Raw genomic sequence first — 19285 nt, 5'->3', positions numbered from 1 at the left:
TAACTTATTAGGGCCTGCTTCATCATGCATTTTGATGTTTGATAGGATATTGTCTGTGCCAGTCCTTTATAGTGCACAGGCTTTGAAGGAAGTACATATTTCAGTATGTTCTGTGCACGGCTCGCTGGCATGGAAGCGGCAGACTGGCAAGGTGAAGTGTTTACATGTTCGTATGAATGAAAGGTTTTAGCATTTTGGTTATGTCTGAGCCACCCGGCCAGTGAGAGCACAAGCTCTAATGATGTGTTTCATGAACCATTAGTTGAGAGCTAGACCATCTTTCAGCCCAAGACGCTATTTAGGACGAATGAAACCTTCTGTGTAAAACCTTGAAGAGAAGATGGACAAAATCCACTCAAAACTAAAACATATGAGCTAATGGCTGCAGATGGAGAATTCTTTCTTTGATGTGATGGACAACATCCTCTCAAAACTCAGAAATACAGTAGCTACAAATTGATGGAGATTAGTGCTGTTTGAACTGCACTCAAAACTAATCTATTGTGCTCTTTTATGTTGAGTGCCACTGAAATGTTGCTTTTACTCAAGTATTGCTTTCAAGTACTTTATACGCCACTATTTATTTCTCCTTTTTTATCATGTAAGGCAAATCGGGTAGAACATGGCAGCTGGACAGCTACCTTTGCACCAAAAAAATAATAAAATATTTTTTTTTACTTTGGAATTTGGAATGGGTCCATAAGAAAGCTCCCCAGGGGACGAATTTGGCCCGCGGGCCGCCAGTCGAATAGCGCTGCTTTAATGTGATCGCAGCTGATATTATTTTCCCCACAAATCTGGCATATTGCCTTGTCCAAATTCGCCGGCTGCCCCATGTCGCCTGACTCAAAGCCAAAATGTGGAAAAATAAGCTGTTATGTTTGGCTTCGAAACTAGGTCAACACTCAATTTCAATTCAATTCAATTCAAAGGGCTTTATTGGCATGAGAAAACACACTCTCCCTCCTTTGAAGCTGAAGTGATGGTCAATAAGTTTTGTTTCTCTAGAAGCCCATGAACATAGGGTGGAAGAAAGTCAGTGATGATAACTAAGTCAGTGATGATAACTAAACAATCATTATTGTGTTAATGTTAAGCTTTCATATCAATATCATATATCAAACACTGTATGCAAATTAAATAAGTAATGATAGCAATGAGCTCAACCCTGCTGTATGCATCACATAACCGGGGTAATACAGTTATTCACACAGCCCTAGAATAGTGCTCATAACCTTACTACTTTCTATTTCAGAAAGGGAGACCGTATCTATCACCAGCTGATGAAGCTGGGCTCCTCTCTGGACTGGGACAGAGCCTGTTTCACCATGGACGATGTGAGCATCTGTCACCCTGTTTACCGCTGTTTAATTCATTCACTGCCACTGGCGTAAAGAAACGTATTTTTTTCCAATTACCAAATCTGCCACTGACGTAAAAAACGTCATTTTGCAAAAAAAAACGTTGATTTTAAAAGATCTCACCGTCCTTCATCTCTCGCAGTGACACATTTCATTGTAGCACGGATACGGAAATGACGAAGATTCGAAGATTTTCGTTTCCGCCTGCTTCCTGTTTAAGTCCCCCTCTAAAACGGCATTATCTCGGCTTTGTTTTTCTCCGCCATGGAACGCTGATTAGATGGATAGGTGCATGCTGTGTCATCTCAGCTTTCAGTTGAGAGCCACATCTTTAAAGGGTGATTTTTAACAATCCATTAGGCTGACTGAGTTTTCCAGCGCCTTTTTGAGTGCAAACTCTCAACACACAGGACGCATTTGTTAGTTTTAATTCACACTTTCACATAGGACTGTAGAGTCATAGGATTCGGGTAAAAACTAAATTGAAGATGACTCAGACTCAATGCAAAATGCCAAGCAACAATCGACAGTATATAACACAGCCGAATATAGACAATTTGATGCTTCCAATGTGAATACACACGCTCAGTTTGTCATGGCCTAGACCACCTTTTTATTAGTTGAATAGAGTTCCTGCAGCTTAATTCGATCTTACTTTGCGAGACACTCTGGATAATAGCGTCTGATAAAAAAGACTACATTTTAATTCTAATGGCTGTCTCTCTCTCTCTGTAGAAACTTTCCTACGCTGTCCAGGAGGCGTTCGTCCGTATGCATGAGGAGGGAGTCATCTACAGAAGCAAGAGGCTGGTCAACTGGTCCTGCACGCTCAACTCTGCCATTTCTGACATTGAGGTGTGTGTGTGCAGTCATGTTAATATTATTTAACTCTTTTCTGTCAGTAATATGCAGTGTGTTTGACCAAGGCACTGTGCTGGGTGTCTTGCAGGTGGACAAGAGGGAGTTGACAGTCAGGACTCTGCTGCCTGTTCCTGGGTACAAGGAGAAAGTGGAATTTGGAGTGCTGGTCTCCTTCTCCTACAAGATCGATGGATCTGGTGAGTGACTGCAAGAACACAGGATATTGTGCTAACAGAGCTACCCATACATCCACTATCATCAGTACCAGTTTGCCTTTTATATGTGAACATGGTTATTTTTCATATTACTCACTCGCTCGTAATACTTAAATAACCAGTGTTACGTTTGTAACCTATGGTTTTGTCAGAGATGCTCACACTAAATTGCATAGTGCAGTGGTTCTCAAACCTTTTCTTGCCACCGACTCCATTTGAAAATATTTTGTGCCAGGGACCCCCATACAAGATTTGTGGTGTTAAAATGTTTCAAGCAGATCTACAAGTTCAAAACGTTTCGCGATGTGACGCGTTGTGAGCTTGTAGATCTGCTATTTTCAAATAGCCGATATATACATGGATTTCTTTTAATGCTATATTAACTAATTTAGCTGGGGACCACCTTGAACCCCCTCTGGGGGTCCCTGGATCCCACTGGCATAACGGGTAGCTTCGTCAGAGGCTGTGTATTGTCTTTTAGCATTTTGATTGTTTGACTTACTATTTTCTTTCCATCCGTCAGATGAGGAGGTGATTGTGGCCACCACTCGTATTGAGACCATGCTGGGAGACTCTGCTGTAGCGGTCCACCCTGATGACCCCAGGTACCAACACCTGAAGGGCAAGATGGTACAACACCCCTTCTGCGACCGCAAGATGCCCGTTGTTTTTGACGACTTTGTGGACATTAACTTTGGAACAGGTAGGCACTGATACAGGATCAAGATCTGGGGTAGCTAACCATGTACGTTAAGTTGACAAACTTAATCATATGACGGTCTCTTGTGGCGAAGATGACACAACACGTCGCATGGCAGCACGTTGTGAGCTTGTCTGCCTATAGCCTATACAAGTGGTGGTCCAGGGACTCTCAGGGTTCCTTGAGAGGATTCTAAATTGACCCTTACAAGTTATGTTAAGTTACTGTTATTCTGACAGTATACAAATGGAACCAAATGGACCCTAACAGGTCCATTTGGTTCCATTTGTACACTCTGAGTGGATGCTTGTTTCTTTCCAGAACCTGGCAACTCGTGTTGCCAGGTTCTGGAAACAAGCAACCAGTGTTAAGTCGTTCGCCATTAACGGTGGCCTCGCATGAATTTTCAGCGCATGTTTGACTATCATGAGACTCCACAATGACTAGCAGTAGAGAAAAAAACAACTTTGCATCGGTTACAATAGACGAATCTCCCTAACCCACGCGCTCCCATTATGACAACGGAGGGGGTTTAAAAAATGACGACAGGGGAATCTATGGAAAAAAAGAACGCCACTTTTCACGTCGGTAGGTGAGTAACGAGACATCAAAGACAACACTTAATTTGTCCGGTATTCTCCTTTAAGGGGGTACTTGAAATTAAAAAGTTTGACAACCACTGGCCTATACTATGGCCCTGATATTACCGCCAAACATTTTACAAATAATACCGTGGTTTGTTTTGGAAAATGCCATGGATTCCACTCATTTCAGTACGGGATGGAAATGAACTTGGAGTGTCTTGAAACTACTGTAACTTAGCTAGCTGTTTAATCCAACGCAGTGAACTTTATTGTGCCCTTATTTTTTCTCAAAGTTACGAGAAAAAAGAAAATTGGCCTTAGAGAAAATATTTATTTAATTCAAACATCCATGACTTATATTCAGGTAATATCAGCAATGTTTTATTTTAGAGAAAATGTCAATAAACGAGAACAGAAAAACATGTCAAACACATCATTGGCACCCAGGGCCTATGGGGAAAAACATGTCCAACACATCAATGGCACTGAATGAGTTAAGAATAGTGCAAAAAGTTATTAATACCATTAATTGTGACTACAGCTCTGTTCATAAACCCAGGCTACCTCTCTCATTGCCCCTGTCCTCTTTTCCTCCCAAATTAAGCTTACTGTTTATGTGTGATACATATATATGTATCGACATGTCATGTCATGAACTGTTCCTCTTAACCCATTAAGACCGGGGACGCATCTGTGTCATTTTAAGATTTATTTGGCTATTCAAAAATAGCAGATATACAAGCTCATAGCGCGGCACAGAGTGCCGCGCTATGAGCTTGTAGATCTGCTATTTTTGAAAAATCGTGAAAACAAATATTTTAGATTTTTTTTTCCAAAAACTGTTAGGATTTAGATTTTTTTAAAGAATCGCCTCAGGTCTTAATGGGTTAATGCAGCAGACTCATTGTGCCTCATCTTTACTTTTGCCCTCTGGTGTCTCTGTCATCCAGGCGCTGTGAAGATCACTCCAGCTCACGACCACAATGACTACGATGTGGGAGTGAGACACAACCTGGCCTTCATCAACATCCTGGATGAGAATGGGCTACTCATCAACGTACCTACTCCGTTCTTGGTAAGCCCCCCCCGGCCAGTATTTTGCAGGACCCCCACCACCCAATCTAAGAGATGCCCCCATCTGAGAGACTGAGGCGAGCAAATGTTTGAAAATTACACTGCCCAGACTTGGTTTTATGTGATGATGTTGACTTTTCTTTTTAAACTTGTTTTGAAAAGACAGGAATTAACCCATTGAGAAGCCGATTCTACATGTCTCCTAAATCTCAACAGTATTCTGAAAAACCTATGTTTCTATATCAGTGGTGCTCAATCTTTTTCATGTCAAGGACCCCCAAAATTATATGTATTTGTCTGAGGACCCCCATCAAAATATTTTGTTCCAGGGACCCCCAGAAGCAAAGATTTGAGTTAAAAATGTTCGCTTTAAAAATATATATATTCAAAGATTTGCACATTTTCACGATTTTTCAAAAATAGCAGATCTACAAGCTCGTAGCGCGGCACTCGGTGCCGCGCTATGAGCTTGTATATCTGCTATTTTTGAATAGCCCAAAGTGTAAAATAATGCTTTTTAGCTCAAATCTAAAAATGAGTTCCAGGTCTTAATGGGTTAATGTTATTACCCCTTTTCCTCCCCAATTCAGTCGTTATGTCAATTGATACTTCCCCACATACATTTTCTGTGTTGTCATTACTGTTGTATCCTACTGACCAGTGAGGAGCCCCCACTGGGAGCATGTAGAGCCTTCATACTACTCCTCCCACCCAACACTCCCTGCTGACAGGTGCCGCCCCACTCCGTAGGATTACGTGCAGTGACAATTATCACCCTCCCCGCCCAGCTTCTCTCCCCGAACATGGGCCAAATGTGTTTGTGTAGAAGACGCTCGACAAAGACGGCATGCACCATGCTGGATTTGAACCCACAACCTCTGTGGTGGTGGGCAGACACTTTACCACTGCCCCACCCATGTTGTTTTTGTATCACTTTTCTTATGAGCATATCAGACCCATGTCAAAGAACCATGGGAAACATGTTCTGCTAAAGTGTGTATAATACAAAATACAATAAATGAAATTCAATACAATAAACATTTGTGTGACAAATGCACATAACTCAACATCAGTGAATATAGTGCTGAGCTCAAATCGCATGGTGTAGCTGCATCTATGTCACCTTCTCATGATGCGCTAATGTTGAGTTATGCGCTTTTGTAGCACAAATATATATTTGCACGCAAGAAGCTTCCATATATCAGAACGCCCATTCCAAGAAGCCATGGTAAAAAATAGCTAATTCTGCACTGCAGTGGACTTAAAATTATGTGTCTGAACGATCATATTTTGCAAGATTCTGCAGCCATAATTTTTTTTTATTTAAGTTGCCTTTTTTTAATTAAAAAGAGTCTAGAGAATCTTAAGAACACACAACTGATTTGATGAAGAGATAACTGTACACAAAAACATTATAACTCACCCAGGTGGTGTGTCGTTAGCTTTTTTTTTGTGTCTATTACCTGATGATTTTCCTGTGTGTCTTCTTCCTAAGCTCTGTATTGTGTTGTTCCCAGGGTATGAAGCGTTTTGATGCCAGGAAGGCAGTGCTGCAGGCTCTGAAGGGCCTGGGCCAATTCAAAGAGACCAAAGACAACCCGATGGTTGTACCAGTATGCAGGTGAGATGTCTTCTCCTGTGTGTGTGTGTGTGTGTGTACCTCTCTAATTCTCTCTGTTTGATGTGTGAAGAATACATTAAAAATAAATCTTTGCCTGTGCCCGTCTGTCTGTGTGTCCCCTCTCCTGTCCATCAGTCGTTCTAAGGACATCGTGGAGCCCCTGCTGAAGCCACAGTGGTATGTCAACTGTGCAGACATGGGCAAGCAAGCAGCGGACGCCGTCAGGGAGGGCCACCTCAAGATCATCCCAGACCACCACCTCAAGACCTGGTTCAACTGGCTGGACAACATCAGGTCATTGTCTCACCTGGACTTCTTTTCATGTGCTCTCTATTGATACGTTCTGCACGTAGTGTCTTGATAGTTAATGAGAAAAGAATGTGTATTATTCACCCCCCAATGATGCCAGCAGGTCCATGTAAAGTTAAATACATCTCGGTGTACTTAGGGAACACATAAATCTCTATATAATATAATTAATCGCACAATGGCTTAGGAGTTTATTTAGGCGTTCAACCCAAAACAAAGCACTAGCACAACAATTTCTAACCACTTTCTCCCTTGAGTAGTTAATTAACCACAGTCTTTGGTGAAGATCTGTCTTTGAGACAGAGGCAATACAGTTCAGGTTTATTATTGTTTTTAAAACCTCATCTGTTCTCCGTCTCTTAGAGACTGGTGTATCTCTCGCCAGCTGTGGTGGGGCCACAGGATCCCTGCCTACTTTGTCACCGTCAGCGACCCGTCTGTGAAACCAGGAGAGGTAAAGAAGCCACCACACGGGGGCACTCTGGTGACTCGGCCAGTTCATGCCTGTACCGCACAGCAGCAGCACACACACCACCGCAACACCCTGGGATAGAAGCCAGTTCGTGACCCGTGTCTCATGTACCACCCCCCCCCCCCGCCGCCCGCCGTCCATGTACCCCTCCTGCTTTCACAGGAGAGCTTCAACTGCTTGGCTGCAACCAGTGATTACTTTAGTACTTGATTAGTCTGTTGATTATTTCTTTGATCATGTGAGCAATTGACCATGAAATACATTAAGACCATAAAATAATGGTAAAAAGAAAATAAGGTAATTGGAAAGAAATGAAGGTTACACACTTCTCTCCATATAAAAAGAGATATTTATCACCATACTGCTATGGTATATTGCTGAAACATGTAGTGATAAATAATGTTTTTAGATGGAGAGCAGTGTGCAACCTTCACTAATTAATTTACTCTGAATTTGGATTGATGGTTTGCAACCTTTTATGGGTGTTTGCTCTTCAGCTGAATTAATTAATAAAGATAGGGTAATAAAGTAAAAAATGCTCATCACACGTTATCTTAATCTAGACGGGCATCTTGAAATTGCTAAATATGCTTCACATATTTACATGACACATCACTAAACTGATTATTATATAACCGATTACCCGAATTTAATTTGATTTTCTGATGGTCGATTAATCATTTGACTCGCTACGATGCACTTCTTCTCAGTCTTCAACAGTGTCCTCACTGTTCACTCATAATTCTGCTCTTCTATGTCTCTGTCTGTCCATGGATGTACTTCCTCTGTCTTTGCCATCTCTGTCTGTCCATGGACGACATTCTTATGCCCTCATTTATGCTCCACTTGGACATACTTATTCTCTGCTTCTGTCTCTGTCCACCAAGACATGGACATACTGTACTTCTTCTGTCTCTGTCTGTCCAATAGGACATGGATGTACTTACTGTCTTCTTCTTCTGTCTCTGTCTGTCCACCAGGACATGGACGGCCATTACTGGGTGAGTGGGAGGACCGAGGAGGAGGCCAGGGAGAAGGCAGCCAAACGCTTCAACGTATCCCCCGACAAGATCTCCCTCAGGCAGGGTAACGTGAACCAGATTCCTTATATTAATGCTAATGCTACTGTTTTAACATAAAGATGATCTAGTCATTACAGCGTACTATGCCAGTCAGTGGCTTTCCATGACCTGTATCTGTCTCTGTGTGTTTTCAGATGAAGATGTGTTGGACACCTGGTTCTCCTCTGGGATTTTCCCTTTCTCCATCTTCGGATGGCCCAATGAGGTATGACATCATGTGCATGATATCACATCATGACAGCTAACAGTAGGTGCATGATATCACATAATGACAACTATTTGCATGTAGGGCTGGTCCCAAAGCCTTTTATTAGGGTTGAGATATTGTGGTGTTTACGAACTTGACCTTTGAAGCTTTGTTTTATTTATTTATGGGATTTATTTTATTGGGGGGGGGGGGGGGGACATTTCATAATCATCATTTGTTAATGTTTGCCGCTTCACTGTCTTTTAATGTAGCCTGCCTTCTCATTAGTAACACTTTGCCGGTGCTGCTAAGCTACCAACTAGCATCACTTGCAGTCGGTGCTGAATCCCCCTTTTATAGTATGACGCTCAGTTATTCCTCCTTTGTAGAATATTGGTATTCAAATAAAACTACATACTAGATCATGGGTATTCAATAGGGGGTCCTCAGAGTCATTGCAGGGGGGCCGCCAACTAGTTGTCGTTTGATAGTAACGTTTATTTAGTCATATTTAAATATGTCTGAAATGAGATGGTAGGGAAGCTGAGAGGGATGGCATGAGAGGAACACTTCCAACCCTGTAAATTAGTAGTATTATCTCCAATGCCACCTCTGTACTTTTTGTCATTTTTTTACCACCTTCATCTTTCTCAAGTGCTACTAATGGCTTTGAACTTTTCAAAGCAATCAGGAAAACCAGAGACAGATGGATGCTTTTAAAAATGTCCATAAAACACACCTATATACTGTACAGTACTTGTCTCCTCTCTTCCTCAGCTTTGCTCTTTCTAAATTTCCCTTTGATTGCTTTGAACTTTTCTTTGGTACAGACGGCAGTGCACTCACTCACTTTGTTATAATAAAATGGATCAGAAGTTGGAGGGACCGAGGCCTAGTTTCATATGCAAAACAATTTTACACAATATTATATAATAGGGGTCCCTGCTTCGTCTATGTATCAACTGTTATGGCCTGGCTCCAAGGCCACAACAAAAAAGGGGAACCACACCGGAGGGTATGCAAAAACAGTGAAAGAGAGAGAGTGATTTTTATGAACAAATAGTTGAACATTTAGAATAAAGCAAACAATTTAAGTTTCCAACTTGCTGCCCACCTTAACTGAGGCTTAACAAAGGCAAATTAACAAAGGTGCTCTTCAGTGGCCGGTCCTGCAGCCTTTGGAGGAATGAACAGAGCAGGTCTCTTATAGTGTTTGAGGAGACAATGGCCAGGTGCCTCCCCTTCCCCTGATTGTATCAGACTCCAGACAATGTTTAGGCAGTAATGGGCACACACACACACAGAACCCTGGCAAAGGCCCTGGGGGGCCTTCACACATCTAAGGGGTCCTTGGCCTGAAAAAAAAAGACCCCTGTACTAGAGGACTAGAGAAATGTGCTACTATGACACATGAATTCCCCCAGGGATTAATAAAGGTTCATCATATCTTATATACTACAGGATCTTTAATGATGCTTTTATAGAATGGGCTATTATACTGTTGTAAGTTACATTTTCAATATAAACATCATAATACAGACGCATCTAATTGCAAAAGGATATTAAAACCATATACAACCAGACTTTCTTGTAACTATGCAAATGTTTTATATCTGTATTTTGTTTTTATTTCCATTCTGTTAATGTCTTTGCTTGGCAACTGGATTGGTTTCAATTGTGCTTTTATGAGCCTGCAATTCCAATTATTAATTAGTTTATTTGTCTTAATAACTTGTTTTTATCACTACTACGTTCTTCCATCACGCAAATGAACCAAGGCATTAGTTCATAACACAACCTTTCCTTTGTTTTCTCTGTGGTGCATTCATGTTTTAAATATTCATTATGTGCTTAATGTGTTTGTATTGTATTGTGTCATTAGACACAGGACCTGAACGTCTTCTACCCAGGAACCCTGCTGGAGACGGGTCATGACATCCTGTTCTTCTGGGTGGCTCGCATGGTCATGATGGGCCTCAAACTCACTGGCAAGCTGCCCTTCAAAGAGGTGGGAACTGCTGTCACCAATTGATTCAAATGAAAGACAACACCTTCTTATTTTTGCCTTAAAGAAAATAATGACATACCAAACAGTCCTGCGGGTGCAATTATGTTCTTTAAGTAGAGTGGGGCAACTGTGCAAAGCTGGACACCTGTGGTAATTAGTGCTCGGTCTGGTGCTAGCTAGCGTGATTAATCTATAGGGGGGGAAATACACACGTACTGTATCCTCCTTAAAGAACACAACAGCATACACAGTGATTTGGAGTTTCTTGCCCAACAGTGGTGTGTGTGTGTTCCATTTAAAGTTGGGCCCAGATTCCCAGGTGTGTTCATCAACAGAAACAGTGTAGTGTAATGAGTACAATAGAGGTGGAAAGCTAGCTCCACCTCGGTACGATTAAACATTCAAGATACAATAACGATAACGTCTGACACCACAACACGCACAACACAACTGAGCCTCCAGTATGTACTGTTAATGGCTGCTTTCATGTTACCAGGTGTATCTGCACGCCGTGGTGAGGGACGCCCATGGGAGGAAGATGAGCAAATCCCTAGGGAACGTCATCGACCCTCTGGATGTTATCACCGGGATCTCCCTGGAGGTAAGGAGTCCCCTCCACCCCCTCCTTGAGTTCACTCTCGCTCTGGTCTCTTCACGTGGTTTGAATCGTGCACGTGGCTCCCTGGAGGCCCAAAGTCTTATGTAAGTTGTAAGCACCTTTCCCTACTGCGGGCAAAGTTTTTATTGAGCCCATCAATCTCCCATTGGTTGGCCGATAGGGCCGCGAGGAGGTGGAGGCAGGTTTGCCCCCTCTGAGGGCTCAGAGGAGGCACACGGTATTAAAGCTGCCCCTCCCTTCCCACCCCCACCCCCACCCACCTGCCCTGCCCTCAGGTTAACTGTGATTAACTTGTTCTTACAAAGAGCCTTGTCTGCTTTCCCGTCCAATTAAAACATCAAAAGTCGGTTCTTCTAAGGATGAAACGGGACGTTAACTGGGACAAACTCGGCTCCTCTGGGCTTTTCATTGACAATCAATCCCTGCTCCTCCCCCGGTCTCTTTTTGTTTTCCTTCTCTGTGCAGGGCGTATGAATAGATTGTCTCTTTATTACATTGTAGAGTCACTGTCTATTGTGTTCCACTATGTCCCATTGTATTCAATGGACGTCATTGTGTTGTTACTAATTGAGTGTCGATTTGTTCTGCACCAATGTCACTGTGACAATTTTACTGCCAGGTGAGTAAAGTGATTTGGATTAACCTCCCCCCTCCTCCCTACATCCTCCCTTCCCTGTCCACTTCCATCCTCCTCTCCTCTGTCCCCTTACATCTCCCTCTCCTCTGTTCCCTCACATCTATCTCCCTCCCTTTTGTCAACATGTCTCTCTCTCATCCCCCCCCCCCCTCCATCCATCCTTCTCCTTTGCCTCGTTCTCTCCCCCGTTCCCCACTCCCTTAAATTTTCCTTCCTTGCTCTTCTCCCTTTCCCACACACCGTCCATCTCTCTCTCCCTCCATCTCTCTCTCTCCTCCTCCAGGGTCTCTACGCCCAGTTAACGGGGAGTAACTTGGATCCGGTGGAGATAGAGAAAGCCAAACAGGGTCAGAAGTCCGACTACCCCAGTGGAATTCCGGAGTGTGGCACCGATGCCCTGCGTTTCGCCCTGTGCGCCTACGCGAGCCAAGGTGAAACTCATTTATCACACACTGACATCCTCCCCCAGTTGGCTAAACAGCCTTGGCACAAACCCACGTCTCAGGCTTGACCTCGCACAGTAGCTTAAAATGACTTGCAGTTAGTCAGCAACAACCTGGCACTATAACACTATTAAAGGAAAGTCACGATAACACTTTGGTGCTTTGCATAATTAAATACTCTGCTTTTTTATAAAAGGGAAGTGCTTAATCGATGCAGAAACCCTGCAGTATTTGTTCAGTATTGAAGCAAACTATAGGGAAAGCTGAGAGGGAGACATTAGGAAAGCAAAATTGGACAGTTAGGTGAGAGACAGAAGAGAAAGCTTTGGCAGGATCTGATCCTAGACCAGGAAAATAGGCACATTCACAGCCAAAAGGCACTAAACCATCCCCAGGTAAACAGTATTGTACTCAGAAATAATAACAATGTGTCAAAGAGATGAATATTTTACTGTTTCCTTTCCGCCTCTCTCCGTCTCCCAGGCAGGGACATCAACTTGGATGTCAACCGTATCCTTGGCTACCGTTTTTTCTGCAACAAACTCTGGAACGCTGTCAAGTTTGCCATGAAGACACTGGGGGACAACTTTGTGCCTTCAGAGGAAGCCCAGGTGAGGCCGCCAAAAAGACAGATGGAGAACGAGATAGAGACGAGTACACTTTTTGTGTGTTAATATTCAATCTTGTGAAACTGGGTTTCCAAGGTTTGCCTAGCCCATATAGTCTTTTGTCAAATAAGATTTATTGGAGAATCATAGGCACATAATAAAAGTTTTCACATTATGTAACATGTATAAGCCCATATACACTTTTAAGGGAGTTTTATATTGCTTCCTCCCACTCTGTCAAGACTCTGAGCTCAATTTAGACTCCATCGCATGTCATGCAACAGAGTGTAAATTAGGCATAAGGCCTCTAGATTGAGGGCGATAAGCCCTACCCAGGGCAGAGTTCTACACACTAGAGCACAGATCGGCTCTGATGTCACCCAAATCAGCGTGTACACATAAATCATCCTTTCCTCATCCACACAAATTATCTTTCGCGAATACAGATCCGCACCCGCATGGACATAATAATTTCATACAGAGCAGGCCTGAGAAGTTCAAATTAAATGGAAACGTCCATGTTTGCTGCAATACTGCTTTCCCCATCACAGCTGTAAAGCTCTCCCCACTCTCCATTTGTGAACGCAGTGGTGGACGCACGTGCATGTGTGCGCAGTGGTGTCTGATTGAACCAAGACATAACTGGAAACACCATTCTGAAAAGAATGGATGGTACGTTCCCACGCTGTGAAGTTGCTCGTGGAGCACAGTTTCTCAAAGTCAAAACGTTATAGCCTACTATCCCATTTCGATTACAAAGACATTATTTCTGAGTTTGCTGCTAGGAAAGCCAGGAGGAATTTTTTTGCATTAATAATTCTGCTGCTGGTATGTGGTGAGTAACGTCTGGATTCATGTCAATAATAGGGTATGCAAATTCAGCGATGGGATGACTGCTCTTTTGTTTATGTCCAGCAGTTTGCTCTGTATGCAAACTATTTGTATAATAATTCTGTTGCCTAACAACAGTGCAGTGCTGTGTAGTTAGGCTACGTCACAAAAGTGGAAGGCACATGATGAGCGCATTATATTGTATTCTACAAACTCAACTCAACTGAATTGGACTGGACTTGATGTAACTGCACTTTTAAAAATGCGCAACAGCACTTTATTATACTGTGCTGGTAACTTTAGGATTGCACCATGCATTTTTATGACGTTTTTTGGATGGTTTGATATTTTATGTTGCATTGCAAGTGGCTGAGGGGGAACGGTAATTCATGTTCTTTATGTATGTAACTACTTGGGGAAATAGATTCTGATTCTGATCGTGCCTGAAAAACAAACAAAAATACTACGCGCACGTCAGTTCTGGGACGCAACCGAATGGTCACGTTACCGCACCCGGTGGAATTGAAAAGGGCCTGCCGTGCCTTCTTTGCACAGGGCCTCGCAAATCTCCCAGATGGCTCTTGACTGCGGGGGTTCATGGAAAAAACTCCTATCCACCCATTTCTACTATGCAGACATTATTTGAATATCTTGTCAGCACTGAGATTTCCTAATACTGTGAGCCTAAACCATAGCCGTGGGTGTGTTAGCACTAATAGTGTGCAAGCTGGACTCATGACAGCCATATCTAACCTGCAAAAAAATAAATGTACCTCTACCATCTTCATTTGGGGAACCACGTGGATATGAGCCCACAGACTGATAATAAAATGGCGATATAAAATGCAATAAAAAACAGTGTTCTTGTGATGGGTTGTGTCTTTTCATTAGGCCCATCTTTTTTGTCCATAAGCGCCAGCTGTACTGATTCTGCTGATGTGTTCAACTTGAAAACCCATCTGTTGCACTGCAAGTAAACATTAATGTTATATCACCCTCAGACTAGAGGCCTTTACGTGTTGACAATGTCCACGTTTGTGAAGAAATACTGTTCCCACCACTGTGGTTTTTGCAGGAGATGTACCTCCACAAAAAAACTTCAATTAATTCAACTGGGCTCTAACTGGGGCAAAACATTGCCCAAATTTGGAGTCATACGTCAAAGATATGACACAGACGACTTGACATCACAGGCTGGCCACGTGAAGTCCAAAATCCATTCACTCCATTGGAGTGATTTATATGATTTTTTTTAAAACTTTTTCAACTGCTATTGTTGCTGTGTCTTTGTGTTGATGTGTGTTTCATTCTCTCCCTTCTACCACCTCCTCCTGCCCCATCCATCCCTGCTGTCAGCTGTGTGGAGAGGAGAGCGTGACAGACAGGTGGATCCTCTCCCGGCTGTGTGCGGCCGTGTCTCTGTGCGGCGCGGGCTTCCGGGCCTACGACTTCCCCGGCATCACCACAGCCATCTACAACTTCTGGCTGTACGAGCTCTGCGACGTCTACCTGGTGAGAGACAAGACTATGTTACGCTATGTTAACCGCATGAACCTTTTCTGGGCAGGTCATAATAGGCGGAATTTTTTTGAAAATGCCTCGTCAATATTTTCGGGAGAGATTTGGTGCAGAGGGAGAAATGAGAAGAAAAAAAAATCTCCTGCTTTTGTTTCCTTATATTTTGATTAATGTATGAGTTTTCTTTGTGAAGCAGAGGTGCATAAACGGCCCTGTAGTGTTTACACCCTCCTCATGACTATCTTTTCACTGATTCCTTCTTGCCTCTGCTCCCACTCCTTTTCCCTCTCCTCTCCTTTCCACGTCTCTTCTGTTTTTCTCTCCTTTCCACCCGTTCTTTCCTCTCCTCTTGTCCTTGTTCTCTCCTGTATTGTCTCCTCCCTTATCCTCTCTTCTCGTTCCCCTTCTCTCTCTTTCTCCTCTCTCCAGGAGAGTGTGAAGCCAGTGTTCAGCAAGGCGGAGGAGGACGGTGCCTGCCAGAGGCAGGCCCTGGTGTGCAGACAGACCCTCTACACCTGCCTGGAGGTGGGCCTACGCCTCCTCGCTCCCATCATGCCCTTCGTTTCCGAGGAGCTCTTCCAGAGGTTACCCCGGCGACGACCCCAGGACAACCCCCCTAGCATCTCCGTCACGTCCTACCCCGACACCGACGAGGTGAGAGACAGATAGGCGTGAAAAGGAACGCTGGTGAGCACTCGCTCAAATGCAAACGAAATGACGGAGCATTTTGCACAGCCAAGATGCAGTTTGATATATACAGTATATATCAGCAGGTTCTCTGCGTGTAATTTATGTCAAAGATTTAGGTGAGGAAATATCGTTGATGTCGGGCAGAAACCTCTTATCTTATGTTTTTTCGTTAATTGATGCCCTACTTCGTCATTACTACAGTGTCAAGCAAAATGAGCAAAAATAGCCGCTTTTTCTTTTTTTGTTGTTGCTATTTTTGAATTTGAATTCTGAAATGTAACAGTTTTGGACATATTTGGTTTCCACCCGACAGCAACGATATGTATATCCTATGCACAAAATACATTATTGTTACATACAAAACTAAAATCTCTCAGTGTGTTGATACTGCATGCGGAGCACTATAAAAGTGCAAACCTTGATGAGTACTTGATGAGTGAAGCTAATTAAAATAAGCCAACTGGAGACCTCAATGATCAACATCAGTTAGTGAATTCATCCGTATCAAATCTCCATGTCCCGGTGTTCTGTGCCAAGGCAAGATGGCGCTGTTTCACTTTTTTTTTTTTTTTAAATACTACTTTATATCCATTTGTGTATGCTGGGTGTTGCTGTCTTTCCATAGTGGAACGTGGTTTCCCCGCATGTGTGTGAGTGCTTTATATTTTGTGTGTACATAGTTCTGCTGGCAGAGTGACGAGGTGGACCGTCACATGGAGTTTGTGAGGACCGTGGTCAAGGCCATTCGTTCACTCAGGAGAGACTACAACCTGACCAAGACACGAGCTGACTGTAAGATTGCGCAACACACACACACACACACACACACACACACACACACACACACACACACACACACACACACACACACACACACGGTAGTAATATGACAGCAATTACTCAAAGACAAAGGCATAAGACCTGTGTTGTAGTAGCTCACCTGCAATAGGTGACTGACTGTGCAATTTTGAGGTCAAGGTTTCTTTATGAATCACGAAACCCTATATACTTCACCGAGAGGAGAGGAGAGCAGAGGGAAAAGGAGTGGGAGTAGATCTGCTACTTTTGCTGTTTTTGAATTAAAAAGTTTTGGACATATGAGGTTTCCACCCGACAGATGTTTTGTAGAATCGGCCTCAGGGTAAATGTGTTGTGCAGACAGGAGATTCAGCAATTCAGGGTTAAAACCAAGACAAAGCCATACAGATTGGAAAACATTCAAACAAGTATCGTCTTAGTATCAGTGTTAAAGTTTAAGAACTCCTAAGAAGGTCATGACAAAGTGCTATTGTCCAGACTAAGTGATTATCTTTCCTGCTTGCTCCAGGACCAAGAAGCGAGCAGGAAAGATTAGCACCGGCTCCTCTTAGCCCAAGTTCGCTACCTCTCATCCAAAAGCCACCTTCCAGCAAGAACCATCAGTCTATCAAGACCACTTCCTCGCGCCACTGGAGCAGTTTTTCCCCGTGGCAGTGAGGCTCACAAACAAGTCCACTACTCACTACTGACAGATCTCTGGGATTGGAAATCCCCGTTCCACCCACCCACAAAAATTCAAAGCTGTACTTCTTTCTCTGTGTCTGCGTGTAGCCCATGGAGGTTGAGATGTGTAGGCTTTCTGTGTATTCCCCTCAAAATAATGGTCAGTGAAGAACACAATCTTCAGGCTTTAATAAACCAATTATCCCTTACTTCAGCATCTACAGTATAGTAGTCGTAATGAGCACATTGTGTCTATGCCTGTCGTATGAAATGTGCTGTATAAATAAATCTGACTTGACTAATGGAAGCAGCCGGCATGTTAAGAATTTGGAATACTTCATGACACTTCGGTAATAGTTAAATTAGAGAAGTGTAAGTATTGTTTCCTTAATGCAGTTAGGAAACATTCTAAATGGTCTAACTTGAGATATAATGACCACCCAGGACCACTTTGTCATGCCACTTGAACATAATAGCCTCTGTATTAGTACTCAATGTGCAATAATTCATTGCCTACTACAGGAAGTATTCGCACATCCACTTATTTTTGATGCAGGTGCGTTGTGGCATTGAAAACTGAAGCAAACATGAAAAAATATTGAGTGTCTTACGTAAGACACTCTTGATGAAGGTCCAGTGGGACCGAAACGTCTGTCAATTTAAATAAAAGAGGCTGCTGAGCAAGAGCAGTGTGCGGGACCTTTTGTTCATGAGAATATTTTTTCACGTTTGCTTCAATAATTAATACATTGCAAAATGTATGCTACTACCCTCTGTATACGCTTTTAACATGTGCAATAATTATTATTGTTGATATACTTATGTTTCTATACCAGCCTTTATAATCTAGTGTACATTGTATTTAGCATGTCTTAAAGTAACCTTTATCTCTTGCGCATGAAACTTTCTCTAACTGTCCCTCTCTCTGTGTTCCATTCGTTCCTATGGCAGGTTATCTCCAGTGTATAGACGGTGAGACGGCGTCCCTGGTGCAGAAGTACAGTCTGCAGATCCAGACCCTGTCCTACTCTCAGGCTGTCATCCCCCTGACAGGAGACCAGGCTGTCCCAGAGGGCTGTGCCGTGGCCATCGCCTCAGACAGATGCACCGTCAACCTCATGCTCAAGGTGAGGACCAGCAATCTGCCTCTCTTTCCCTCTTAAACCCGCCTTAACCCACCTTAAAGGCCAAATTAATATTAGGAGGGTTTAATCACAGGAAGGCCCAACACATGATACCTGTGCGCAATAGATAAAATAACTAGAAAACATGTTAGATGCATTGAAAAAAAACACATTAACACATTAACCGCCAAGAACGTAGTCCTACGGTCCGTTAAATCCAACTGTTAAGCGCCGAGTCTTTTCGCGCTACAAATGTCCGGGTTCACTTTCGGATTTTTTTTGATCCACTTCCGTTTCCGGTTTGATGACCGGAAACGGAATTATTTGGGATCCGGTTTTGAGGATCACGTCCGCTCCCATTCTACAGACGAAACTGAAACTCAATTCTCTTCCTGTAGTTTTTTCTCCTCGCATTTCACTGTTTAACGTAATCCGCTCTAACTACAACATGGATGCCCCGTTTGACACTGGGAGATACGTTGAGATGTCGCGGATGTAAACAGACCGTGTACGGCTCAATCTTAAGGATTTTAACAAGATCTATGGCGACATGAAAAAAACAAAAAAACAACAAAAACACCTTGGCACTGGTGAGTACATTATGAGATTAACCTCTGGCGGTCGATGTGTTAAGAGGCACTGGATGGACAATGTTAAGTGTAGAAAATGGCAGACCCCACTTGCTGTGGCCAACTTTATTCTCTCAACCCAACATCTTCATCTTCATCTGGGCCATACAGTATGTGTGCATAAGGCAGGCAGAGACGATACTATTGCCACAGACAATACACCGGGAAGTATTTAAAAAGCAAATGACCTCTGCCAAGGAAGTAATGTTTTCACCCCATCTGTCTGTCTG

At 43.0% G+C, this 19285-nt stretch overlaps 1 protein-coding gene across 1 annotated transcript in view; it reads left to right on the top strand.

Annotated features, from left to right (window-relative positions):
* Positions 1-19285, top strand: part of vars1 (valyl-tRNA synthetase 1) — a 29849-nt gene that overhangs the window by 8774 nt on the left and 1790 nt on the right. The window contains exons 10-27 of the mRNA XM_080426272.1: positions 1256-1337; positions 2097-2216; positions 2311-2419; positions 2961-3140; positions 4672-4796; positions 6313-6416; positions 6552-6710; positions 7089-7179; positions 8178-8283; positions 8414-8484; positions 10349-10474; positions 10971-11075; positions 12014-12161; positions 12657-12784; positions 14969-15124; positions 15560-15784; positions 16501-16612; positions 18254-18429. Of these exons, the coding sequence (XP_080282398.1) occupies positions 1256-1337; positions 2097-2216; positions 2311-2419; positions 2961-3140; positions 4672-4796; positions 6313-6416; positions 6552-6710; positions 7089-7179; positions 8178-8283; positions 8414-8484; positions 10349-10474; positions 10971-11075; positions 12014-12161; positions 12657-12784; positions 14969-15124; positions 15560-15784; positions 16501-16612; positions 18254-18429 (2323 nt within the window). The remainder of the gene's footprint in view (positions 1-1255; positions 1338-2096; positions 2217-2310; positions 2420-2960; positions 3141-4671; positions 4797-6312; positions 6417-6551; positions 6711-7088; positions 7180-8177; positions 8284-8413; positions 8485-10348; positions 10475-10970; positions 11076-12013; positions 12162-12656; positions 12785-14968; positions 15125-15559; positions 15785-16500; positions 16613-18253; positions 18430-19285) is intronic.

Source organism: Gymnoscopelus braueri (genome assembly GCF_963280865.1).
Source record: "Gymnoscopelus braueri genome assembly, chromosome: 4".
Classification (NCBI taxonomy): domain Eukaryota; kingdom Metazoa; phylum Chordata; class Actinopteri; order Myctophiformes; family Myctophidae; genus Gymnoscopelus; species Gymnoscopelus braueri.
The sequence above is the reverse complement of the archived record's forward strand: the minus strand, read 5'-3'. Positions and strand labels throughout refer to the sequence as shown.